Source organism: Muntiacus reevesi, chromosome 2, assembly GCF_963930625.1.
Source record: "Muntiacus reevesi chromosome 2, mMunRee1.1, whole genome shotgun sequence".
NCBI classification, from domain to species: domain Eukaryota; kingdom Metazoa; phylum Chordata; class Mammalia; order Artiodactyla; family Cervidae; genus Muntiacus; species Muntiacus reevesi.
The window spans coordinates 37,487,422-37,514,028 of record NC_089250.1 but is presented as its reverse complement, the minus strand read 5'-3'; the positions used below and the strand labels follow the sequence as shown (position 1 = coordinate 37,514,028).

At 44.3% G+C, this 26,607-nt stretch overlaps 1 protein-coding gene across 3 annotated transcripts in view; it reads right to left on the bottom strand.

Moving 5' to 3' along the window:
- SEC23B (SEC23 homolog B, COPII coat complex component) overlaps positions 1 to 22,818 on the bottom strand; it is a 31,474-nt gene extending 8,656 nt beyond the window's left edge. The window contains exons 1-15 of one of the 3 annotated variants that reach the window (XM_065921302.1): positions 22,349 to 22,818; positions 20,179 to 20,402; positions 18,900 to 18,957; positions 15,185 to 15,271; positions 14,197 to 14,433; positions 13,964 to 14,049; positions 12,821 to 12,965; positions 12,242 to 12,400; positions 11,800 to 11,915; positions 9,720 to 9,843; positions 8,628 to 8,708; positions 4,684 to 4,773; positions 3,594 to 3,700; positions 2,127 to 2,280; positions 388 to 465 (exon numbers count right to left, since the gene is read on the bottom strand). In XM_065921302.1, the coding sequence (XP_065777374.1) occupies positions 388 to 465; positions 2,127 to 2,280; positions 3,594 to 3,700; positions 4,684 to 4,773; positions 8,628 to 8,708; positions 9,720 to 9,843; positions 11,800 to 11,915; positions 12,242 to 12,400; positions 12,821 to 12,965; positions 13,964 to 14,049; positions 14,197 to 14,433; positions 15,185 to 15,271; positions 18,900 to 18,957; positions 20,179 to 20,399 (1,743 nt within the window). In that variant the 5' untranslated portion in view covers positions 20,400 to 20,402; positions 22,349 to 22,818. The remainder of the gene's footprint in view (positions 1 to 387; positions 466 to 2,126; positions 2,281 to 3,593; positions 3,701 to 4,683; positions 4,774 to 8,627; positions 8,709 to 9,719; positions 9,844 to 11,799; positions 11,916 to 12,241; positions 12,401 to 12,820; positions 12,966 to 13,963; positions 14,050 to 14,196; positions 14,434 to 15,184; positions 15,272 to 18,899; positions 18,958 to 20,178; positions 20,403 to 22,348) is intronic. The other 2 variants (XM_065921299.1, XM_065921300.1) reach the window with 2 other exon arrangements.
- Between the last annotated feature and the right edge of the window lie 3,789 nt (positions 22,819 to 26,607).

The following is a 26,607-nucleotide window of genomic DNA, read 5'->3' as shown; positions in this document are numbered from 1 at the left end:
AACCTTGAGCTTGCCTCCTGTTCTGGGGAAGCTGCATCTGTGAGGGGCCCGATCCACACACCCCAGGCCCGGCTACGGGGCTGGCTCCCAGCCACCAAACGAAACAGGTGCCTGGCCCTCAGCAAACAGCGAATCAGAGATCATGCCACAGCCTCACAGCAACGGGCCTATTCTGCCTTCTCCCCAGCGTCTGTGCACCTGCTCTCTGGGTGTCCCTTGTGTCTCCCAAGGGGCTCAGGCACCAGCTGACCTTGACCTGAACGACCTTCATCACCTACAGATGAAAGTCTCCAAACACACGGAGTCTTCACTTTACCCCGAGAACAGTGAGCTTTATGTATATGACTTTATTCTTCTTTTGTTATTTTAACAACAGGTATTACTTACCTGAGGGTATAGAGAGAAGGAATCTGATAACCTAAATGACACAGGGTCTTCTTTGTTATACTGTCCAAACTTCTGACACTGGTGAGAGAAAACAGGAAAAATACAACAAAGTGAGTTACCTGAAAACTCCTGGGAAGAGGGCCACGCCCCACCCTCACCTCTGCCCCTTCCTGCTCAGCCCAGCGCTGCACCCAACACCCAACACCTGTGCGGGGAAGGGGGGAGATCTGGGAGGGTCTGGAGCCCCCAGTCCTAACAGCTCCCAAGCAGGGCCGATGCCCAAAGAGGCATCCCAGGCGACTTTTCCATAGGAAAACCTCCAGGACCAGGATAACCTAACATCCCATCTCTCTACCACTCTGCTGTCCTCTCACAGCCAAATTTATGAATGTTTTCTCTTCCTGCTCTATTTCCTCTACATTTCACACACCCTCTGGTCACCAGAGGATCCGACTGCCCACCATTTGAAGAAAGCTCACCTCTGGCAACGAGCCTCTCTGCATCACATTCTCGCACAGACCTCACCATCCCAAATCCTCTCCTGCCGTGAGCCAGGGGACCCCCAGTCTCTTCAGTTTCTCCTGTTAGCCAGCCACTAGAGCAGCAATTTCCTGAACTCCGTCATCGAGCGACTGATCCTGCTCTGCGTCATCCAACAGCCCGTCCCCCTCCTTCCCCTTCACTGCGGTGGGCTCCTCCACCCCTTCCCTCGCCTCCCATCCTCGCCTCCTTGTCTACAAACAGCTCGATGGCCAGGCCAGTGTCACCTGTGTCCTTTCTCCAGATTCAGTGCTGACCTCTGACCTGAGCTCCTTCAGGACCTCTCCTGACTACAGGTGGGCACTTTCCTTGGACATGCTTTGCAAGTTCACACTCAAAATAAACTATTACATTAAAAAAAAAAGAATTCCTTTCCTCCACCTTCAGGCTGCTCTCCTTTCCCCTTTTCCAGCACTCCATCATTCTTACAATTATCCACACTTAAAACCTGACTTTGCGTTGATTATTTTCTCCTTTGAGTCCACAGACAGTTTGACCAAGTTCAATCAATCCTCCTCTCAGCATACATCCTAATTCCAAACTTCCTCTCCCCTCCAACTGTACCGCCACCATCCTGGCCTCAGCCCCCTGGAGCCAGAAAAATCCTCCATGGGCCTCCCAAACAGCGGCCCTTTCACCCTCCAATGGATCTTACATGGTGACAGGTGGTGTGAACACAAGCATTACACTGCTGACACACCTCTGCTTCAGAATCACACTTGCCCCTTCCCCTGACTCCACAACCAGGGCATCGCAAGAACGGCTGCTCCCCCACTGCACACTCAGGCACCTGTGACCGCAGCCTCTGCAGGTCCCCGCACACACTGACCGAACACTGTGCCCACAGGCTGGCAGTGCCGCACCCCAACTTCCCCCCAAACTCTCCAGGGTCTGGAGGGAAAATGCAGAAGCCCAGCATTCACAGGGACTCCTGAGTCAACCCTCAACACACTCAGATATGCACCATCGTCTAAACAGCCGGTGTGTGGAGCCTCTTTCCACCTGTAAGGTGAGCCCTGGAGGGGAAATGCATATTTGACGCTTCCTTTACACCCTTCTCAGTGCTTGATGTGAGGTAATCAACTGATAAAACTCTTGTTTACAGAATATATAAAATAATAGGTTTAAGTGACAGTTATCTTTTCTCAAAAGTAGAACTGAGACCAAGACCAAACTCAGTGCCACAGCGCCCAACTCACCAGCCGGATGAGCTGTCGGTCCAGCCACCGGAGCACGTCCGGCCCCTCCTCCGACTCGGCTCGGAACACCCCCAGCCGCGCCATCAGCACCGCCGCTGCCTCCTGGTCAAACGCCGCTTCGATGTGCTTCAGCTGGCTCTGCACGTCTGCCCAACTGACCAAACATCCCAGGGTGAGGGCCGGCTCTCACACTCACACACGCACCTCTTCTTAATCTCTGTGTTTACACACACACACACACACACACACACACACACAGGCTCTCACACTCACACGCACCTCTTCTTAATCTGTGTTTACACACACACACACACACACACACACACACACACACACGAGTACTATTCAGCCACAAAAAAGGAATTCTATTCCACCATTTCCGACAACACGAATGGACCTAGAGGGTGCTATGCTTACTGAGACAAGTCAGACAGAGAAAGACAAACACTAATACTCTACATTTTCACTTACATGTGGAATCTAAAAAATGAAACAAATGAATATAACGAAACATAAACAGATTCACAAATAGAGAACAAGCTAGTGGTTACCAGTCAGGAAAGGGAAGAAGGGAGGAGCATAAGAGGTAAAATTTACTGTGTATAAAATAAACTGGTTACAAGGACATACTGTACAGCACAGGGACCAGAGCCAACATTTTATAATAACTGTAAATGGAGTTACAACCTATAAAAACATGAGGCCACTCTGTTGTACACCTGACTCTAATAGTGTGCTTGGTCACTCAGTCATGTCTGACTCTCTGCGACCCCAAGGACTGCAGCCCACCAGGCTCCTCTGTCCATGGGATTCTCCAGGCAAGAATACAGGAGTGGGTTGCCGTGCCCTCCTCCAGGGGATCTTTCCAACACAGGGATTGAACCCATGTCTCTTGCACTGCAGTCAGATTCTTTACCAACTACTTCAAAAAAGCTTTCTTTTTTTTTTCCCAAAACAAAAATGAGGTTGAGACCTTTATGTACTGACAAGAAAAGTATCCTTGACACATTAATGAGAGAAGCTTATGCGCACCAACACAAAAGCCATCATGTATATAATGCACACACATGGTACATGACTGCCCAGAAATGGGACTGTGGACAGTGAAGCTAGCATGGTAATTGTACTTCACCTCAGGGGAGGCAGGGAGGCCCACTCTTTACATAACTACGTGCTGTTTGAATCTTTTACAAGGACGGTATGCTTATGGGTCACTTATTTGATAAATAAAATAATGAAATATCATTTTTAAAGAACTTATCCCTACTAAAGGAGCATGTTCTAAGCTGAGTAAGCTGCAATGCTGCCTCCTCCCCCACCCTGTCCCCATCCTGCTCTGATCAAATGAGCCAGCAAGGGCTGGTGAGGACCATGCAATCAGTGGATCACAGAGATGAACAGCCAGATACTAGATTCCCTCCACAGCAAAGACCAGGGGCCCAGCAGAGAGGAAGCTGGGGTGCTCACTTGCGGGCAACGGTGGTCACACGGATGCGCCGCTGGGTGCTGGAGTGCTGGTAGTGCGTGACGAACTGGATGGCGCCTCGGCCTCCTTGCGGGATCGGGGCGTTGTGCTGCAGGGCAAGAGGCCAGCACCCTGTTACTGTCAGTGCAGGACACCACAGAAGCAGTCACAAAGGCTGCAGGTGCATCCTAAGACGACCAACACCATGGTGACAGCAAGGTTCTCAAGGCGTGCTGAATGTGACACTTAAGATCAGGGCTTTTCACTGTTTATAATCCTTATCTCAAAAACAGAGAACCAGCTGGGGCTCAGTGACAACTTACAGGGGTGGGATGTCAGGGGAGGTGGAAGGGATGTTCAAATGGGAGGGGACATGGGTAAACCTATGGCTGATTCATGTTGATGTTTGGTAGAAACCAATACTGTAAAGCAATCATCCTTCAATTACAAACAAATAAATTTTTTAAAAAATTAACTAAAGATAAAAATTAAAAGAATACTGCAGTGGGTTGCCATTCCCTCCTCCAGGGTATTTTCCCGACCCAGGGATTAAAAAAAAAAAAAACCAACCAACAAGAGAACCATATTCAAATAAACACTGAACACGACTTAATGATATACATGTTGAGGGGTTTAGGGAGGAAAGACACTGATGACTGCAACTTGCTTCAAAGTCCAGCCAAACAGAAGGAATTTAGGGAAGGATAAACATGATATTAATTACAGAACCTCAGTGGTGGCTACTGGGGTATTCACTGTACAATTCTACTCATGCTTCTGTATGTCCGAGTTTAAAATAGTAAAGTACTGAAGAAAAACTGACACACTCAGAAATTCACCAACATTATGATGGCTGATAAAAGCCATTCCTCTTCTGATGAAGAGGAACAAAAGAAGTGACAAGGGCAATCTCCTGTCTGACCCTGACCAAACCCCCGAAAGAATAAAAAAGATGATGCCAGACTGGTATCAGGCCCAACACAAGCCCAAAGTAGCATCAGCTTCTGGAGAGAGAAACCAGAAACCCCAGTCTGTAATAAACCAGAAAACACAATGCAGAGACATGACTATTCACAAAGAAATCCAGCCCACCTGGTTGACTACTTCAAAGTAGATGCCGAGTGTTGTCGTGGGATCAAGGCCACAGATTTTCCACTGGCTCGTGCCACCAACACCAAGTTCCTAGGGGTGAGAAGAGGAATTAAAAAGAAGTAAGACAAAAAAGATACTCCAGTGATTAACTGCTAATGATAAGTAGTGACTCTGAGAAGGGCAGGCCCCTTAGACTATCTCACTCCAAATGAAAGCTTGAATTTCGGGCATTCCCTGGTAGTCCAGTGGCTAGGACTCTGAGCTTCCACTGTATGGGGGCACAAGTTCAAATCCCTGGTCAAGGAACTAAGATCCCACATCTGCACAGCACAGTCAAAAAAATAAAGAAAATCTAAATTTCACTAAAAAAATTAAATTACAAGCCACAATAAACTTTAACACTTATTACAGTGCTTTAAAATCAGGCTTTTCAAATGGGCACTCTGATCAGTTTTCATTACATCAGTGAGATGTATCTCTACACAGACACAGATAGTGCAGAACACTGACGTCAACTGAGAGGATCAAGTCAGGGACAGGGAAGAAGTAAATACTAGAAAAGAAAAGAACCACCTGCCTAGCTTGAACGATTTGTATGCTTCCTCCATTGTTACTAGACTAAGAAATAATTACAGAACTTGAGCTGTCAAATATAAATTCTTAACTCAATTCCCTTATGCAAAAGCTACATATAAATTCGTGGTAAGAGAACTGAGATTTTAGCCGTGTGAAGGCTACATTATGTTGAACAACTGAACAGCTCCCCAGTGATAAGAAGTTCACTAAAGTGTGAAGGGTATCACAGCTTTAAGCATAACATTGAGAAGAAAAGCTGTAAGTATCATACACCTAGAACCATGAACCAGGGTCTGAGACATACATTCAACACCTCATTAGAATGCGGAAAACCATCCTTGGAGAGCAACACAACTGTGCGTAGAGAGTCATGACACCTCTCGTACATTTCCCTGAATCCACCCGCAGTGTACAGTGTCAGTTGAGGACAGCTGACATCAGTCCGGTCTCTACAGAGCTGGGCCAGGAGCTTGTGTCCCCAGGCACAGACCAGTATCTGAGGAAGGTGACGCTCAGGCAGGAGAGGGAAGAGTCACAGTGCAATCAGGTCACAGCTCCCAGTGCTTCATGAGACTATCCTGCGAAGATCGTGAGATGGACGAAGGTCTGGGTGTTCACCTTCCCTTTAACCCCTGCTGGGCAGTGAGGCCACCTCCAGGAATGAGGGTGAGGAAACAACAGGGGCCTGCCCACCTCCCTTTCTGGGCTTGCTAACCCTTCTCTCAAATCTCTCCCCATTGTCCAACTCCATTTTTAATACGTGAAACTCATTCAAGCTTCAGATCCACGCGGTTCAGAGTACTGTCACCCAAAACATGCTACGCTGGCCTAAGGATTATTTTAAACTGAAGGTCATTTTTTAAAACCAGACGTGAAAAAATTCTCCATCCTCCTCCTGCCAAGAAGGCAGGAGCTTCTGAAGTAACCACCAAGGACACGCTAGATGCTCACCAGCCCAGAGGTGGCGTGGGAAGAATGTGTAATGACTCGTGCTTAAAAAACCCTCCTTTTTCATGAGTTTCCCCATCTATCTATGTTTCCTCCATCTGCCACTCCTCAGGATCCAAAGTCCCTATCCTCTGTGTTGTCCCTCTTCTACAGATTTATTGCTCTTCTGTTAAGAAGCAACATACTCCCAAGTTCTAACCACCCCTTGCAGTTACCCATCACTAGAGACACACGTGCTGGGTATATGTGCAATGCACACATTAACAAACTTGCTTATTTCCTGTTAAGCTGTGTTTTGTCAGGTCCTGAACAATGAAACCGACATGGGCAGAGGAAAAAGGACAATTTTTGTTCCTCCCCTATAGCAACAGGGGCCAAGCGTGGTCACAAACCATCCAGAGCCCCACAAGGACTTCCTCTCAGTAATACACAAACTCCTTAAGTAAACATTTACTCCTTAAGTAAGCATCTTCTGATTTGCCTTGATCAGAAGAAAATGGAAAGATGGAACTAGGAGATCACCATTTTACTGAGATTCAAATACACTGGAATGCAGGGTTATCAAAGGATAACCTAATGCCATCAGGGGAACAGCTGCTGGGAAACAAGATACTCGCGTTGTGCTATCATCTCATTCAACAGGTTTCCTGCTGAGGCAAAAAGGAAACGGCCCCTGTCTAGCCTCCACTTCACAGCAAATATGACAGAAGACAAGCCAAATGAGAAAACAGACACGCGGAAACCTCATGACACTAAGGACAGAAGATGCTGGCACCTGGCTCTGTCTCCTCAACAGACATCGTCAAACAAAACAACAGGCCAAAAAGCATAAACAGAATGACAGGAAGTCCACTCTAGATCTTAGAAGACTGAGGATACATAATCCCAGAAGCAATGCTGGTTAGAAGGGAAAACAGTTGCAAGGGCACTTGGAGAGAAAAAGTAGGGACAGAAGGTGACCGTGTGTTAGATGGTATCAGGAAACTGCTTTCCTAGTCTTGAGAATAGCCTTGTCTTCAGAAGCTGCATGCTGAAACACAGACTCAAGACATCTGCGATGTGTTTTCAAAGGCAAAATAGGATATAGCGAATATGGCAAGTAGAGGATATCAGATAGGTAACTCAAACGTGGCCAACGAGAGGACAGAGCGATGATCCTGACAAAATGTCCAGGACTGATGACTCTAAATGGTGGGGAAACAGGATTCATTACACTCTTCTCAAACTTCCCAGTGTGTCTGAAAACTGTACTTCCCTCGCCGTTGCCTCCTCCATCACCATCCACAAGTGTCATGGCTGGTCCCTGCTGGACCCCAGAGCAGCTCGTCAGTCTGGACTAATCGACAACACCTTCTGAGGCAGATTCTAAGTCTATGGGGAATATTTAGGAACACGGAAGCCTCCCAAGGCCCCGCTGAGAAACAGGAGTACAAGTCCCTTACTACTTGGGGATGACAAGGGACTCATCAGAGGGGCTTGGGGCAGCAACCCATCTCATCCAGAGGGTTACAGGAAAATTCTCGCAAATTGTCTTGCCTCTGGCAACTTCAAATTTGCTCTAGGTAGTCACTAGTGAAACGTTCATTGCTGAGGACAGAACTCTGATGTGAAGGGTGAAATCTAGTGTGGGCAACCCTGGCGCTTCCCCTGGGCTGCTCACTGAATCTTCCCGATAGTGCTATACAGTAGGTCCCATCATTTCCTTTATTCCCCAACAGAGACGCTGAGTCTGAGTCCTGGATCCGTGAAGAACCTCGTCCCGCCCACCCTCCCCCGGAGTCCACACCCACCCCTCCCACCCACCCCTGAGTTGAAGATGATGGTGGGGAAGGACATAACCATCATCACCCTGCCCAGAGCCAGCCTGGACAGGCCTCGCTGGACCGCTGGTACATCCTTGGTAGCCGAAGTGTGAGCAGAGGAAGCGGGCCACCAGCAAGGCCACCTCCCCAGCTGGTGAGGCTGAGCTGCTTCCGTGCACTTGAGGACACCAACGTCTGCAGATAAACAGTGTCACCACCACCCAGCCGACTCGCATGGTCTCTGAGAAGTGAGACAAAGGCAGCCCTTCCAATGGCAATAAGCGCATGAGCTTATCTCTAAAGGGCTATGCTCCATGGAATGGAACGCCTGGTGGTTCTCTGGCACGACCACCCAAGCAGGAGTAGCAGGTCGGGGGGACCTGGGCCTGGCTCCTCCGTGTCAGCTCTGACCCTGAGCAGGAAAATGAACCTCTTTGAGCCTCAGCTTCCTCCTCTCTGACCATTTAGCTGGATGGATGGAAAGACAGAGATGACACTACCCCTCCTCCCCTCTGCACAGACACAAGCCAACAGGTGACACAACAAAAGGTCATCCAGCTTCGACCCATCGAAGCGGCCAAATCTGGGACAGAGGAAAGGTGATGGAGCTTTTCTTACATTTTCTGACACACATGGTCCTTTCACATTCAGAGACACACAGGGTCCGATGGCTCCCGCAACCTTCAGCTCCCTTGAGGTCTGAGACAGAATTATACAAGAGCACACAGTTAACAACCACTAAGAACCACCCTCTTACAAAGGACACAACTAAAACTTAAGAGGAAGAAATGGCAGGGTCATCACTTCACCCAGAGAAAACCCTACAGGGATTTTAGTACACAAAAGCTGCTACACGGTTCTCCAGGACTGCTGTGAACGGACCAGAACTTTAATAAAACCCTCCTTGAGAAGCTGCATATCTTTGTTCCAAAGATGATGTCACATGTCCTGTTTTCTCAAAGTCGAAACAATTGTGCACACAAAGGACAGCAATTCCACCAATAATATACGTTCTTTCCAATGCCACAAACCTGCTATAATTAGTTACAACTGTCAATCAGCAAACATGCTGTCTTGTGTATCTTTAAATATACTTAATTCATGGGCTCTGACATAACGACAAGGCCAACATACTCGGATTTTTAAATCTGAATTCATTTCAGCAAAGTCTATTCTTCATCTATTTAAATAAACCTCAAAACATTTTGACGATGTTGTTTGAAGTTTAACCCAGATGATTTACTCATTATCACCAATTCACAAGTAATATTTACCATAGTATTTCCTAATGGTCACTTTAAATGCTTTCTCAGTGACTCAGGATCAAGGGTATAGGTCTACAGTCTCTGTGTGGAAAATAAAAAGCCACACTCATGATGCCACCCTATTTAAGAGCACTGGTCAGTCTGCAGGCAGGTATTATGCACAAATCAGTGGTTGACTGGGTGCTCAGCCTACCACCCATAATCTAAGGCCTGCTGTCCTAGGACAGAGCAGAACCTGCAGGGAGAGCAGACAACTCCGTGTTTCAAACACTGATAAATACACAGGTCATTCTTGAGAAGCAAAGCGACCAGGGATGGTGGGATCATTTTGCTGGAAACTTCTCTCTTTAAGTGCCCATGTCCTGCGGGGTGAGGTTTCCCCAATGCCAACTACTAAATAGTAGGAACACTATTCTTCCCTTAAATCTTTAGAAATCTATTGTACCTTTACTTCCAAAGTAGCACCAAATGCCATTCGGAAATTGCCATTAAAATCTTTACTGAAAATTCTTTGGAATGTCTGCTTGAAGAGAGAAGTGTTGAAAGAATCTCCCATCACCATGTAGCCTCTAGGAAGAAAAAAGGAAAAAGAAAGTGAACCTTTAGGATGACTGAAAGCCATTCAGAGGCTTCCTGGGTATTGACAAACAGTTTAGAGCAAAAAGAAAAAAGCAAGCATGTCTATAAAGGTGCTACTGACAATATACTGCTTGCTAATGGTAACAGCCAGTTCAAGCTGTACTCAGGAAAGACATTATTTTTAAAACATGAAACAGAATTCTTTAGAACAGTGCTTGTATCTTGATCACTATGACAGTTATATACACCTACAAGAGACGACAAACACCTCACAGAACTACACATACACAGAGATTTTTTAAATGAGTGCATGTAAACAATAGTGAAAACCAAGTCCAGTCCATAATGGAGTTAACTATATAGACTAAGTCAAGTTTCCTGGTTGTGACATTGCGCTGTATTTATGTAAGATGCCAGCACTGGGCTCCAAAATCAGTGCAGATGGTGACTGCAGCCATGAAATTAAAAGACACTTCCTCCTTGGAAAGAAAGTTATGACCAATCTAAATAGCATATTAAAAAGCAGAGACATTACTTTGCCAACAAAGGTCCGTCTAGTCAAGGCTATGGCTTTTCCAGTAGTCATGTATGGATGTGAGAGTTGGACTATAAAGAAAGCTGAGCGCTGAAGAATTGATGCTTTTGAACTGTGGAGTTGCAGAAGACTTTTGAGAGTCCCTTGGACTACAAGGAGATCCAACCAGTCCATCCTAAAGGAGATCAGTACTGAGTGTTCATTGGAAGGACTGATGCTGAAGCTGAAACTCCAATTTTTGGCCAGCTGATGCAAAGAACTGACTCATTTGAAAAGACCCTGATGCTGGGAAAGATTGAAGGCAGGAGGAGAAGGGGACGACAGAGGATGAGATGGTTGGATGGCATCACCGACTCAATGGACATGGGTCTGGGTAAACTCCGGGAGTTGGTGATGGACAGGAAGGCCTGGCATGCTGCAGTCCATGGGGTCGCAAAGAGTCGGACACGACTAAGCAGCTGAACTGAGCCATTAGGAATTGCTGGATGAAAAGTATGGACAGATCTCTGTACTATGTTTGCAATTCCTTGTGAATCTTAACTACTTCAATTAAAAAGTTAAAACAAAAGTGATATAATCATCAGCTGCGTGTGCTCAGCCGTACCTGGAACACGCTGGGGTTCTCAAATCCTGCACGTCAGAAACTCTCGGCAAGTTTATTTTTTTTTCTTGGCAACTTTAAATACACTGACACCCAGGCCGTGTCCTGTGCTAATTAAATCTGACTTTAGGAACAGGACTCAAATCAAGAGTAGGTTTTAATGTTTGTGGGTGATTCTGACGTGCAGCAACTTCAGACCAGCACTGCATGTCTGTGGATCTCACCAAAATCCCCAGTTTGTTAAAACTGACCGCCAGGCTGGAGCCTCAGCCACTGACTCAGGAGGTCTGGGGTGAGGCCCAAGTGTGCACATTTCTAATCAGGCCCCATGGAGCCCTGAGGTGGCTGGTTGGACCTCATCCTGCTTTGAGGACCATGCCTCCACAATGCCATCCACCCGAGGTAAGGACTTGTGCTCTCAACCCACCCCTCACTGCACCCTCCAGGCTGTCAGGAAGCCAGGGGAGGGGCTCCTAGTTTTCTCCAGCATTCAGACCTATTCCCTACCCTTCTCACAAGGAAGTGCTAAAGGCCACATATTTCATGCTTGCCATCTTGCCTGGGTGTCTGAACAACTCTAAGAAATGAAATTCCTCTGAAACGACAGGTTCCTCGGGAAGCCTGACCTCCTTCTGATCATAGCTTCTTCCTCTGAGAGGTGCACCACCCTTCCCAGCCCAGAAACCGCAGCCCGGAGCCAAATGAATGCTCCTGTGAGCTAGCCTGGGCCCTCCCCACGGTTGTACCCCTCATTTCTCTTTCCTTAGAACCACCAGTCTCACTTTACTCAGGGGCTCACTGTCCACTTACCCAGTAAGATTTGGGCAACACTTCATCTCCAGGAGTCCAGTCTGATCAAGGGCACAGGCGTAAATATCAATGCAGTGACCGTTTGCAGCAGTGCGGTTCGCAAGCATCTCATAGTGCTGCAGAGAAAGAAAAACCATCTTCATGGAACAGGGACATCCCCCATTAGGTATCCTCAAAGTATTTCGATATTGGAAGCTACACTTTTTTTATATGGATGTCATAAAGGAAACTGTCCTCATGTCCCCTGTTTGATCACATCCACTCTAATCAAGGTCTCAGAACTGGGGCAAATATTTAATGTCAGCGAGATCTGGCAGGTCATCTCAGCAAAAGCAGACTGCCTGCCACACAGCATGGCCTGGGCAGAGCAGAGGTAGCTCCTGAGCAGCCGAAGCCCCACCCTGGGTGACTACACTTACAGCCCATAGCCAGAAGCACCTACCTTGGTTGCCTTTTTCATGAAGCGGGCATTGTCTTTCTCAATGTCATGCCAGGAACGAATAGGAACCTTTAATTCATCTCCAACCACCATGCCAGGTCCCTGAGTGGGGGGTCCCCCAGTGAACAGCATGATCCTGGCTCCCGTGTTTGGAAAAGTGCCCTGTGACAGTGAGTGGCAGCATGTTAGAGACACACAACCAGCCCCAAGCATACTTCCCACAGAGATGCCGCAAACACGCGCTCCCTCGGCTGTCATGAACTGCCGTGAACACTGAGGAAACTGTAGCAAAGAGCAAACGACTCTATATATAAACAGCTTCTCACTTCCAGCCTGAGGTTCTGGAGAGCTTTCATTAATTTACTGTGATCCCACTGCCCTAATGATCTTGTGTTTCTCAAGAAAACTTTCTATAATTTTCAAAACCTTGAGGGCTCCTTCAATGTGGACAATAATAATCACTGAAGTATGTTCTGATAAACTAACAAAGCCAGCTGACTGGGGTCACAGCTGATTTTTCAGACAAGGCCAAGGCCAGACACCTTCTGCCAGCATTTGGCGGGGCAGTAAATTCTGAGTTACCTCCAACAGGCCAACAGCAATGGACAGGGCAACACCAGTGGATCGCAAAGGCCTCTTCCCCTGAGGTACAGGCCACGGGTCCCTCTGTAGTTCCCCAAGGAGATCAGTGAGGTTCATGTCAATCTTGTGAATGGGCTGCAGAAACCTGTGTGATTTTGAATGGAAACGTCAAGTCTGATTTAATAAAGTACTCTGGTCCTCGGCCCATGTGACACATAGCTACTGCTCTTCAAAACAAGTATCAGTAGAAAAAACTTGCAGTTTTTTTTCTTCAAAGTTGTCTCTAACTACAAACACAAAAAACTCAAAGCAATTTTAAACAGGACAATCTCTTAAAGCCTAACATATAATAATTTGCACATGTAGTGTGGAAAGAAAATCAATTTCAAACAGGAGCAAATCAGTTTAATTAAAGTTTAAGTGGTAAAAAAAAAAACAAAAAAAATCCTAAAGACATGCCTAACAGGAACTCAGTTCATGTAAGGTTCACAAGCAGGGATCATCAATCGTTCTGAAGACTCTCTCCATGTTTCTCTTAAACACTTGGAGTCATCAGGGAGAAACACCGGTTTCTTACAGAAGAGGCCGTAACCACCACCTTATGTTGGCCGACTGTTAACCCAGCCCTTGGCTGTTCTAGGAGCACAGCAGGCCACGTGAACTAAGTGCCGAGTCTCAGGTTTGTCTCAGGACAGAAGCCTTTTCAGTCTTCCCAGCTTTACAAAATGGGGCGAGTTCCCTACTGGCCTAGTGGTTAGGATTCTGGGCTTTCACTGTTGTGGCCCAGGTTCAATACCTGGTTGGGGAACTGAGGTCCCAAAAGCTGCAGTGCTGTCAAAATTAGAAAAAAAGGACAACAGCCACATGTCTAAGAAGAGGGGAATGACTGTGTGCAGTGCTCTCATAACCTCTATGGTGATACAACTCTAAAAGGAAAAGCATCCTGAGCAAAACTGCCCCAGGATATATGTGTACGTATATATTTATATAGATTATCTATAAATTTTAAACATACATTGATGTATTATGCTTATTATTAAACATTAAATATTGATTAGGCTTAATCTTTTTTTTCCCTTTAAAAATAAAATACAAAGCCCTCTCGCGGAGCCCCCCCATCCCCACCCATGGGGCCAGGCTCACCTGCTGGACACGGACGGGCGCTCCTGCGGCTGAGCCGGGCGCGCTGGCTGCACAGGCATCGCAGGCTTGGTCAGGCCCAGCATGTCCTACACAAACCAAAAGGACGCATTTCTCATTACAAAACAAGAGAATGGCTCCTAATTTTTTCCTTTTTCTTAATGAAACTTGTTTTTTTTTTAATGAAACTTTAAGAACTATCCCTGCTCCTGCCTGAGGACAAGCCAGGAACTGACCTGGATCTGCTTGGCAGTGAGGTCCTTCGTCCCCCGGAAGACGTAACTCTTGGAGATGCCCTCGCAGCTGAGTTCATGAACCTGTACCATCCTCCCAAACGTGATCAAACCCACCAGTGCGTCTGGAGGGAGGAGGCTCAGGGACATCTGCAGGGACTCCTTGAGCGCCTGGAGGTCATCTTCCTCCAGACACGTGTCCACCACATACAGGAAAATCAGAGGGGATGGGGCACCTCGCTGGATGCAGAGAAAAATGGCATAATAGTCAGTGTACAGACAGACGTGACCTGCTCTTTTTAAAACAAAACAGGCACGTATTAAATAACAACTCTTTATTTACACTTGTCAGGGATAAGAACATCGAAACAAAGCTCTCAGTTCAGTTCAGTCGCTCAGTCATGTCCGACTCTTTGCGACCCCAAGAATCGCAGCACGCCAGGTCTCCCTGTCCATAAACTTACCTCATTAAAAGACAGGTTTTATCAAAACCAACTAGACGCAAAGACTATTTGTATCCAACAATTTATTCCACATTTTGAATGCCAGGGCTTGCTTCAGGTCCTGTGATACATCAGCGGACCAAAAGGCCAGAGATCCCTATCTGCCTGAGGAGCTAACTTTTGGGAACAGAGAAGAGGGGTGGGATTGTGCAGGTGGGGCGGGGTGGGGGGAGGAGCTCCACCAGTAACTGGGAGGCTAGGGCAGCCTTGTTAAGAAAGTAACATTACAGATTAAAAAAAAAAAGTAACCTGTGAGCAAAAAGCTGGAGGGGAGGGAGGGAGCAATGCAGATACAGGGAGAGAGCTCCAGCCTGAGGAAAAGCCAGAACCAAGGCCCAGGGACACCTTTGTGCCCACACACTGAGCAGTCAAGGATCCCGTGGGCCTTGCAGCTATAAATCATCCATACGGGCAACAGACACAGAAGACAAGAGTATTTCAGAAGAAACTCAATACTTAACACTGCTCCTTAAACACATGACAATTACCTGTATCACGTACTCAATTGTAGAAAACTGGGGCATCAATTCAGCAGGCTGGTTCACCTCAGATATGCCTGCGTAAGCTGGAGGAAACTGGAAAGAACAAGACAGCAATGTTTCATGAGGGCTGAAAGTTACACTATGTCTTTTATCTTCCATTTATAAAAATAGTGATAGTTTAATGACCACGTATTTATTCTGAAAGTACAAAATGTAGAACATGTTACTAACGTACAAAAATCTATTAATACTGCCCTATTAATACTGTATCACACTGAAACATTTTTTTTAAAATGAAAAAACAGACAAAGGATTAATCTCAAAAATATACAAGCAACTCCTGAAGCTCAATTCCAGAAAAATAAATGACCCAATCAAAAAATGTGCCAAAGAACTAAACAGACATTTCTCCAAAGAAGACATAAAGATGGCTAACAAACACATGAAAAGATGCTCAACATCACTCATCATCAGAGAAATGCAAATCAAAACCACAATGAGGTACCATTACACGCCAGTCAGGATGGCAGCTATCCAAAAGTCTACAGGCAATAAATGCTGGAGAGGGTGTGGAGAAAAGGGAACCCTCTTACACTGTTGGTGGGAATGCAAACTAGTACAGCCACTATGGAAAACAGTGTGGAGATTCCTTAAAAAACTGGAAATAGAACTGCCATGTGACCCAGCAATACCACTTCTGGGCATACACACTGAGGAAACCAGATCTGAAAGAGACACGTGCACCCCAATGTTCATTGAAGCACTGTTTATAATAGCCAGGACATGGAAGCAACCTAGATGCCCATCAGCAGACGAATGGATAAGGAAGCTGTGGTACATATACACCATGGAATATTACTCAGCCGTTAAAAAGAATTCATTTGAATCAGTTCTAATGAGATGGATGAAACTGGAGCCCATTATACAGAGTGAAGTAAGCCAGAAAGATAAAGAACATTATAGCATACTAACACATATATATGGAATTTAGAAAGATGGTAACGATAACCCTATATGCAAAACAGAAAAAGAGACACAGAAGTACAGACTTTTGAACTCTGTGGGAGAAGGTGAGGGTGGGATGTTTCGAAAGAAGAGCATGTATATTATCTATGGTGAAACAGATCACCAGCCCAGGTGGGATGCATGAGACAAGTGCTCGGGCCTGGTGCACTGGGAAGACCCAGAGGAATCGGGTGGAGAGGGAGGTGGGAGGGGGGATCGGGATGGGGAATACATGTAACTCCATGGCTGATTCATGTCAATGTATGACAAAACCCACTGAAATGTTGTGAAGTAATTAGCCTCCAACTAATAAAAGTAAATAAATAAATAAATAAAATGCGGTTTTCAGATATGTTATAACTTCTAAATGATTAAAATACACACTATTAAAACCATTTCCTAATTGTTGCCTATAAATGAACACCTGAGATTTTAGCTGTCTTATCAATTATCTATGTGGCATCTAAAGCTTTTATTTAGGTTTATTATTCTAGCTGTGATCAATGAAGTAATACATGTTCATTGTAGAGAACATGGCAAGTACAAGAAATTTCATGGACAGAGGAGCCTGGCAGGCTACAGCCCACGGGGTTACAAAAGTCATACATGACTATGTGACTGAACAAGAAAAATCTAAGAAGAAAAAAACAACCACCCCTCCCCCCCCACACACACACCACCCCCACACACACTCCCACCACCTGGAGGCAGCCTCTGTCAACATCTTGGTTTCCACACTTCTTAAGCACAGCTGAGATCATCATGTATGCACAATTTTGCAACCTGCCTTTTGGTGCTTAACATAATGTCATAGATGCCTTCTATTTTCTCTGCAGACATTTTAGATTCATAGCTTGTATGTTGCTTTTCCTTTCCCCCAAGTTAAAAATTGAGGTATGATGCCGTACATACCAATTTTACCATCTTTTTGAGTGTACGGTTCAGAAGTCTTAAATACACTCATAACGTTGCACAACCATCTCCAACATCCATCCCCAGAATTTTTCTCATCTTGTAAAACTGAAACTCTGAACCTGTTAAACAATCTCTGCTCCATCCCCATCCAGCCCCTGGCACCCACCTCTCCACTTTCTGTCTCTATGAATCTGATTACTCCAAGTACCTCATTTAAGGGGGATCATATGTTTGTCTTTTTAGAACTGGCTTATTTCACTCAGTAATATCAGTAAAGCTCAACTACACTGCAGCGTAAGTCAGAACATCCTTGCATCTTAAGGCTGATTACTATTTCACTGAATACACAACACTTGCTTACCCATTCATCTAGCAGCGGATACTGAAGTCAGGTGAAATGTTTAGCTACTGTGAATAATGCTGCTATGAATAGGAGTGTATATCTACAAGATCCTGCTCTCAGTTCTTTTGGGTATATATCCAGAGGTGGGAATACCGGATCATTTGGTAAACATTAATAATGATTAGTGGCGATGAGCACCTTTTTATGTGCTTATTGGCCATCCGTCTATCATCTTTGGAGAAATTATCTCTTCAAGTCCTCTGGCCATTTCTGAACTGGGCTTCCCTACTGTTGACCATTATGAGTTCTTAAATATTCTTAGACATACGATTTGCAAATACTTTCACCCACTGTATGAGCTGGCTTTTACTCTGTTGACACTGTCTTTCTGATCCAGTAGAATTTCCACAATTAATAAAATTAAATGGACATCAATTCTGAGTGTAATAGGGTGTAGGAATGTTTTTAAGACTTGCATATACTTCTCAATCGCCCATGGAATCTTGTATGGTGGGACTTCCCTAGTGATCCAGTGGCTAAGACTCCATGTTCCCAATGCAGGGAACCTTGGTTTGATCCCTGGTCAGGGAACTAGATCCCACATGCTGCAACTAAAAATTCTGAATGTTGCAATGAAGAGCTCATGTGCCTCAGCTAAGTCCCGGCATAGCCAAAATAAATGAATATATTTTTAAAAAAATCTTGAATGGTACCTGCTTCTAACTCCCAAGCTTACACTCAGTTACCAACTGCAGGTTGGTCCTTTATCACTGGACTCAGTGTGCACTGAGCATGAGACTCATAATTATGATCAAATTAAGAATAAGTAGATTATTAGTATCTTAAGGTCTACTAGGACAGTATATATTATGATGAGCATAATTATTTGCTAACTGCTTTACCAAGGTATAGTTTACATACCATAAAATTTACCCACTTAAAATGCACAATTCAGTGATTTTTAGTAAATGCACACAGAACTGTGCAATAATCATCACAATCCACTTTTAGAACATTTTCTTCATAGGCACAGTCCACGTCAAAGAGAAGTCTCTCATCATTTGGGAGCTCTTAGCTTAATAGCTTAAAAATGCTTAAATCAAAACAAGATACTGATATTTGACCCTAAAAGTTAGAAGGGTCAGAAAATGAAAATTCAGTATCCAATTAAAATAAATTGAAGTCAAATGTAATATAAACACCTTATCTGTTTTCTAAGGTAACATACTCAGTGCTTACAGAGAGTGTATTTAGAAAAAAAAAGAAAGAATTCTATGTCCTCTCCACAGCAAATAACAAAGACACAAATAGAGAAACGGAATGACCATTCAAAAGAAAAATCATGGATGTTCAACATTCAATATTCCCAGGAGAGACCCAAATTCACCTCAATTTTTTCAGCGTAGGACAACAAACGGAAACACAAGGAATACTTTTAAAATAATTATATTCACATACCTGATTTCTCTGGAAACAGAAATTACAGGCCCAAAGCTTTGCTCGATAATCAACCTGACTGTGAGAAAGATAAAATATTACACCCAGGTAATTTTTAACACAGTACTAAGCGGGGAATTTTTGTAGAAACGAACACCTCTGGCATTAATACGTCTCTGGTCAATAATGTGTTTTAAGCTAGAAAACATTTACGTGTAAACTTCAACCTCAGTTAATCTCAGAGAGATGTATGTTCCTATGTGGATGCATCAGTGGATGAAGGCATGCAACACCACCTCTGCCGCTCGAGTTCTGACTGCTGAGGACACAGAAAGGTTCCTTCAAGCAGCAACAATGAATGGCTACTAAACCCTTTTTTCTCTTTTCTGACTTCCTAGGTAATATTTAGAAGTTCATGAGCTATAAAATTTATTCGTTACTTCCTATGGCCCCGTTATCTAAACAGTCTTTATAATTTTCCCAATATCTTTACTGTTCGGATATGTGAAACTACTAAATTTTAGTACTAAAAAGTACATTTTACACAGGAAAAACTCCTCAGACTTGAACCACACTTAGTTCACTTGAAGAAGCTGGGTAGGAAAGCTTCTCGGTTGATACACTTCCTAAAACTTGTTGCTTGCCCCATGCTTTCTACATTTAGAAAATTAACATCAGGGGCTATTATTTTAAAAGAGCAGCAGCATCTTATACATGGGCACATCAAGTAAAAGCAAGGAGAATGAAGTAAAAAAAAGTCCCATTATACAAAAATTTTATGCTTTAAAGAGTATTTAAGACACTCCTCATTTGTTTACAAATTCTTTCAGCATGCCCACATTTAGCGATCACAGGTCACTATTCCAGGTGCAAAAAAAAAGTTACACTTAACAATAAAATCTTTTAAGAGCTCAAATTTCTTCTGCTTATTACTTCTTCCTGCTGTACAGGATCACCATCCCAGGTAGGTGCAACAAAACTGTCTAAAGCATTTGGAATTTTCTGGAAAAAGCTTTAACGACAACAATAAAATCAACGGTTAAACCAAAAATAAACTGCAAACCAGAAGGGAAAAACAACTAACAACCCTTTCCCTCCACCTCACCCCATAAGTTCTAATTCTATCTGGAGTTATCAGGCTGGGGGGATTCCCACAAGCACTCATTACCTAAGTATTTCCACTATTCACTACTCATCTCAGATCTGACATCTTGCCCAAATGAATCACTTTAATAGAATCACATAAACATCGGAATTTACTGCAGTCATCCTTTTTACTAGTTTTTAAAAGAGTTCATACCAAAGTGGATTGAGAATGGCTTTGCAAGTCGGCCTGCTGCAGAGTACAGGTTCATACTGTACGGGCGGCAGGTCTGGACGTTCTTTCAAAGGAGTGAGAAGACAAGCCAGGGGAACAACCATTCTGGTAGCCTCAAGTCTGCTGGAAGGCCACACATTCCAACTAAAACGCACGCCATCGCGTTCTTCATTCTGCTGAATGAACTCCAGATATGTGGCCATTGTCTAAAAAAAAAAATACAGATAAACTCTTAATTGTATGTGAAATTCCCATTGAACTTCAAAAAAAAAAGATGATCACCTAACCCAACATTCTTTAAACACTAAAGTATAAAAGAACTTGTCACTGGAGAGTGCCAAAGTCTCACTTCTCTCTGACCCCTAAGGGTCAGTTAACTTTACGGCTACCTTTCCTGTTCCTTTCTCAAATACCCGTTTCTAGTACTTAAAAAAAAAATAAAAGGGGCAGGAGGTTTACAATCTCTTGGTCATCTCTGAACTGTATGGAGTTGAGTAAGAGTCATTTAAATCTCCTCAAACAGCACATTATCAATTCAGTCAAGCAGATTTCAAACCCCGTTCAAGCCCTGTTTCAGAAGCTGGCTACCTTCCTCCCTGACCCCCTTCTCTCCTGACTCTATTTGAGTAAAACATTGTATTAAAATTTACATTCTAAGTGATCTTGGTTTTGTGCCATTTTCCCGCTTGCCGTTATTAACTACAGAGAAAAGACTTAGATACTGATGCTCAAATGCTATTCACGGAGTTAACAGCCCCCAGTTCTTACCCAAGGTACTTCTTGGGATCACCAGAATTAAAGGCCAGTGGACTACTACGCTACATACACACCTCACCAGCACCTATCTTCTCACCACAGTCGTTTATGCTCATGCCTTGAAAGAGTCCAATAAAATCAGCCATTCAGATTATGTACATTTTCCAAACCAAGATAATGCCAATTCCCCTGAGTGCTCTATACATCCTGTTTACATAATAAACTCTAGGTTAACATACAGTCCAGCTATTAAGTAGGATTCAAGGAAACAAAAAGCTCAACAATGGGAAAAAAGGCAAATTAAGGAATCTATTATATAAGTGGCCTCTAGTGCTCACTGATGCAATGCTAAATAATGACTGTCTATAAATTACTTTAAGATGTACCATAAATAATTCAAAGAGAATATACAACTTATATATGTGAATGAATCGATTACTCTGCTACACACAACATAGATCACAGAAATCCCAAATGTCTGTTCCAATTAAATCAAGACATCTGTTATTTCTGGCAAAAGGGGGAAACTGAGGCACTGTATACACAAGAAACACTTCGGCAACCTCCTGGGCAGCAAAAGGTAATTTATGTGGTAATGAAAGCACTCTCTGCAAGCACCTCAGCAGGCTTCATTAAGTGACCATTTTCCTTCTCAAAACATTTCATTATTAATAGGTACTATATCTCCATCCTATGTCCCCAGGCATCTACATATTAAAACCTGCACCGTCCATTTCCCACTGCCTCTCTTCCCCTCACTCTTTCAAGAGCATGGATTCTTAACTCTGGGCTCACAGCCAACAAGGAACTTAACCAGTTCAATAAATCCTCTGAAATTACATGCAAAACTGTGTGCATGAGCCAACAGTGCATTTTTCTAGAGACGAGTCGATCCCTAACATCGTATTTTCAAAGGGGAAAAGTTTCAGAATGGGTTACTAGCTGAATGGGTGAATTATGAAAAAGTAAAACTGTAAAGATCCTGTATATGTATCTGGCCCCCCCCCCCCAAAAATTCTGTACCATTCATTTCACTTCAAGGGCGTGACTTTTCAGGACACAGCTAAGGCTACGCAAGGAGTCTGAAGACCTGGGTTCTTAGCTCCGGCTCCCTTACGAAGCGTATATCACTTAACCCTCGAGTTCCTCAACTTTAAAATGGACGTTGGATCCTTCCGGGCCCCCCTCCCCCGAGTCCGAGGTATCCTGCGCCAAAAGCCGGCCCGCCGCCCCAGCTGGCGGGGACCGCGCCACTTTCAACAAACCCTTGGGTCACCGATCCCCTCAGTTCCCCCGCCTGCCGGGAAAAGGCCTCGCCGCAGGAGCAACCCACCCGCCCTCAGAAGAGACTCTTGTCCCAGCCCTCGGCTTCTCATCACCCGTGCTGCCCGCTCACCTGGCCGGAGGAGCTCACCTGGCCGGAGGAGCTCACCTGGCCGCAGCCTTCCGCAACCACAGTTGATAAAAGCCGGGATCCGGCTCCCACCAAGTCCACCTCAGCTCTAAGCCGATTGGTCAGCACCCTTGTGCGTCACTCCATGGCGCCGCCCGCTGGCCAATCAAACATGGCCTAGGGGCAGGAGAGCGGAAGGAAGACACTCAGACAGGCTGCGCCGCCATATTGAAACAGGGCAAGCCAGACGCGCTTCGTGCCTCAAAATCACAATTCCTCAGAACACACGTTTTTCCACGTTCACCTCTAAACCTTTCTGTCGCACGGAACACCGGCGCCTACAAAACTGTTTTCTAGGCGCAACCAGGGCGCCTCAGGAGCTCGCCGCCGTCCAATAAGACGTCCGCTCCCTTCAGTGGGAAGTCCCCTCATCACCTTAGTTACCGGGAAGCGAGAACGATGACGTCTAGTCCCGGAAGAGGTCGGGGCGGGCTCCTAGCAGAGGAAACCGAAGTTGGACGGAAGGAGGTGTCGGCACGCACGAGGGGGCGGAGCTAAGGGAGCGTTGGGTGCGTGCGCACAGGAGTCGCGTCGGTGAGCAGGTGTATAATTACGGGTGTTCTTTGTCCTGTGGGTGTGCCTGTCCTGGTTTGCGCAGGTGCATTGCGGCTCTGCGGCGCCTGGCATTAGTGAACAGTTCTCCTCTACCCCTGTCATCCTTCCTTGAGAAGGTGAATAATTGGGAGCTGTCGTAGTCAAGCATTTTAAGAGATTAAGTAACTCCTAACGCTATAGGACGCAACTTTCTACAACCACCACTACCGTTTTACCCCCTCTAAGTGGCAAAACGGAGCGCGTTTGTTAATCTAATTCAGAGATTCCGCCTCTGTGTAACATACAAGAATAAGCAAAATTATATAAATTTAAAACTATTCTTAGATCATAGCAAGGATCATCCAAGAGTTAATTAGCTTAAGTTAGTTCAGTTCAGTTCGGTTCAGTCGCTCAGTCGTGTCCGACTCTTTGCGACCCCATGGACTGCAGCAGCCAGGCCTCCCTGTCCATCACCAACTCCTGGAGTTTACCCAAACTAATGTCCATTGAGTCAGTGATACCATCCAACCGTCTCATCCTTTGTCATCCCTTTCCCCTCCCACCTTCAATCTTTCCCAGCATCAGGGGCTTTTCAAATGAGTCAGCTCTTCGCATCAGGTGGCCAAAGTATTGGAGTTTCAGTTTCAACATAGTCCTTCCAATGAACACTCAGGACTGATCTCCTTTAGAATGGACTGGTTGGATCTCCTTGCAGTCCAAGGGACTCTCAAAAGTCTTCTCCAACACCAAGTTAATATTAGTACAAAGTTTTAAATGACCAACGGATCATAGAAATAAGTTTCAAGTTGATGTACTGTGAAGTTACTGTTAATATGAAAATTTTTCAGGAATTCCCTCACTGTCCAATGGTTAGGACTCCCATGATCTCACTGCAGAGGTCCTGGATTCAGTCGCTAGTTGGGGAACTTAGCTTCCACAAGATATGCAAATTCTATTCCCCTACATAAGCCAATGAGAACAAAGCTCCTTTAAGAGATGTATTAATCTAATTTGTTAGAACTCTCTAAAGTTAGTTGAAGGAAAAATAGTTAAATAATGGGTCAGTTTTATTGGACAGATTTACAATTTTCATGTTTCTAAACCATTATGTAAGAGTAATGTTAGGGTTTTTTTTTTTTTAAGTAATTAAAGTGGTGTAACTTTAGGACGTTCGAGTAAGTTATTCTCTGAGCAAGGAGACACAATTAAGGTAATACACATTTGTATTATATTTCACAGTGCAAAAATTTTACCAAGTCCAAGTTCATGCTGCTTGCCCGCACAACAAGCTAATAAATCAGGAGACCACTTGTTGGGGCAAAGAATAGAAACTTGATTCTGAAAGCCAGCAGCCTGAGAGGACTGGTTCCCACCAGGTTGAGGAGGGGATGTGCTGATTTCTTCTTTCCTGCACCCATTCACAGGTGGGTCTGGTCAGGATGTTTCCTGTGAACTTAAGAAAGGTATTTTAGCTTAACACACAGGCATGGGAGGCAGAGTTCCTGATCTGGGCCATTATGGACACTTTAAGCTTATAGACGACTTCCCTTTAGTGATTAACTTGAAGCAAAAGCAGTAGAATACAAAGTTTAAAGTAAAAGAAACAAATCCAGTATCGAGTCAGGTTTATTCTCTCTTACAGAAAGACATAGCTGGTGTTTTTTTTTAACCAAACATTGGAAAACTATCATTTGCCAAAAATTTTCTTGAGTTATTTGAACCTGGATTCCTAGTACTAGAAATTTCTGTAAGAAGGATTTCTTTCAACCTATCGTATTTAAAGTATTAGAAATTTATTTATTTTTGGAATTTCCTTACTTTAAGAATAGTGAATTTTAGGAATAGTTGATTTATGTGACTGTGTAGTTATCTTGATAAGTGTGGGAAGGAAGAAAATTTCCTCTGTTCTTCTAGGTTCTTCTGGCTGGCTGGAAAAGTAAATCAATATGAGACATTAGCAGGAGAAAATGAAACAAAATTTTAATAACATGTATACATGGGAAAGACCAGGTTAACTAAGTAACTTATCAAAATGATTGAAACCCTCACCTTAAAAACCATCCTCAGTTCAGTTCAGTTCAGTCGCTCAGTCAGGTCCAACTCTTTGCGACCCCATGAACCGCAGCACGCCAGGCCTCCCTGTCCATCACCAACTCCCGGAGTCCACCCAAACCCATGTCTATTGAGTTGGTGATGCCATCCAACTATCTCATCCTCCGTCATCCCCTTCTCCTCCTGCCCTCAATCTTTCCCCTCATCAGGGTCTTTTCAAATGAGTCAGCTCTTCACATAAGGTGGCCAAAATATTGGAGTTTCAGCTTCAACATCAGTCCTACCAATGAACACCCAGGATTGATCTCCCCCAGGATGGACTGGTTGGATCTCCTTGCAGTTCAAGGGACTCTCAAGAGTCTTCTCCAACACCACAGTTCAAAAGCATCAATTCTTCTGCGCTCAGCTTTCTTTATAGTCTGACTCTCACATCCATACATAACCACTGGAAAAACCATAGCCTTGACTAGACGGACCTTTGTTGACAGAGTAATGTCTCTGCTTTTTAATATGCTGTCTAGGTTGGTCATAACTTTCCTTCCAAGGAGTAAGCATCTTTTAATTTCATGGCTGCAGTCACCATCTGCAGTGATTTTGGAGCCTAGAAAAATAAAGTCAGCCACTGTTTCCACTGTTTCCCCATCTATTTGCTATGAAGTGATGGGACCAGATGCCACAATCTTAGTTTTCTGAATGTTGAGCTTTAAGCCAACTTCTTCACTCTCCTCTTTCACTTTCATCAAGAGGCTCTTTAGTTCTTCTTCACTTTCTGCCATGAGGGTGGTGTCATCTGCATATCTGAGGTAACTGATATTTCTCCCTGCAATCTTGATTCCAGCTTGTGCTTCCTCCAGCCCAGCATTTCTCATTATGTACTCTGCATAGAAGTTAAATAAGCAGGGTGACAATATACAGCCTTGACGGACTCCTTTTGCTATTTGGAACCAGTCTGTTGTTCCATGTCCAGTTCTAACTGTTGCTTCCTGACCTGCATACAGGTTTCTCAAGAGGCAGGTCAGGTGGTCTGGTATTCCCATCTCTTCAGAATTTTCCACAGTTTATTGTGATCCACAGGGTCAAAGGCTTTGGCATAGTCAATAAAGCAGAAATAGATGTATTTTTGGAACTCTCAAATAAAGACTAAAGAGGATATTGAGGGTGAGGAGTGAGTTATCAGAGGTCACACATTAAATAAGGGCAATGTGGTTGGGCAGATTAAACTCACTGCCTTCTTCATTCATAATTTTCTAGAGATGTGGTCATCCTCTTCCTAGTACCAAGAGGGAGACAACCTACAAATGGAGATTCTTCTCACAAATATAAATGTTTCTTACAAAAGGATAATTCCTACTGGCTAAAAGTTTTTTCCAAGTATGCTGTTTCTTAGAAAATAACCAGCTTAAAATAATTAATACACCAAGAGACATATTTGGGGGAGGCAAATTCTATTCCCCTATGTAAGCCAATGAGAACGAAACTCCTTGAAGAAATGTAGTAAGCTAATTTGTCTCTAAAGTTAGTAAACCATTTCACTCACAACAAAAGTTGAAGACCTTTCTTTTTCAAAATATTTATTTATTTCATTTTTGGTTGCACTGGGTCTTCATGCTGTGCCT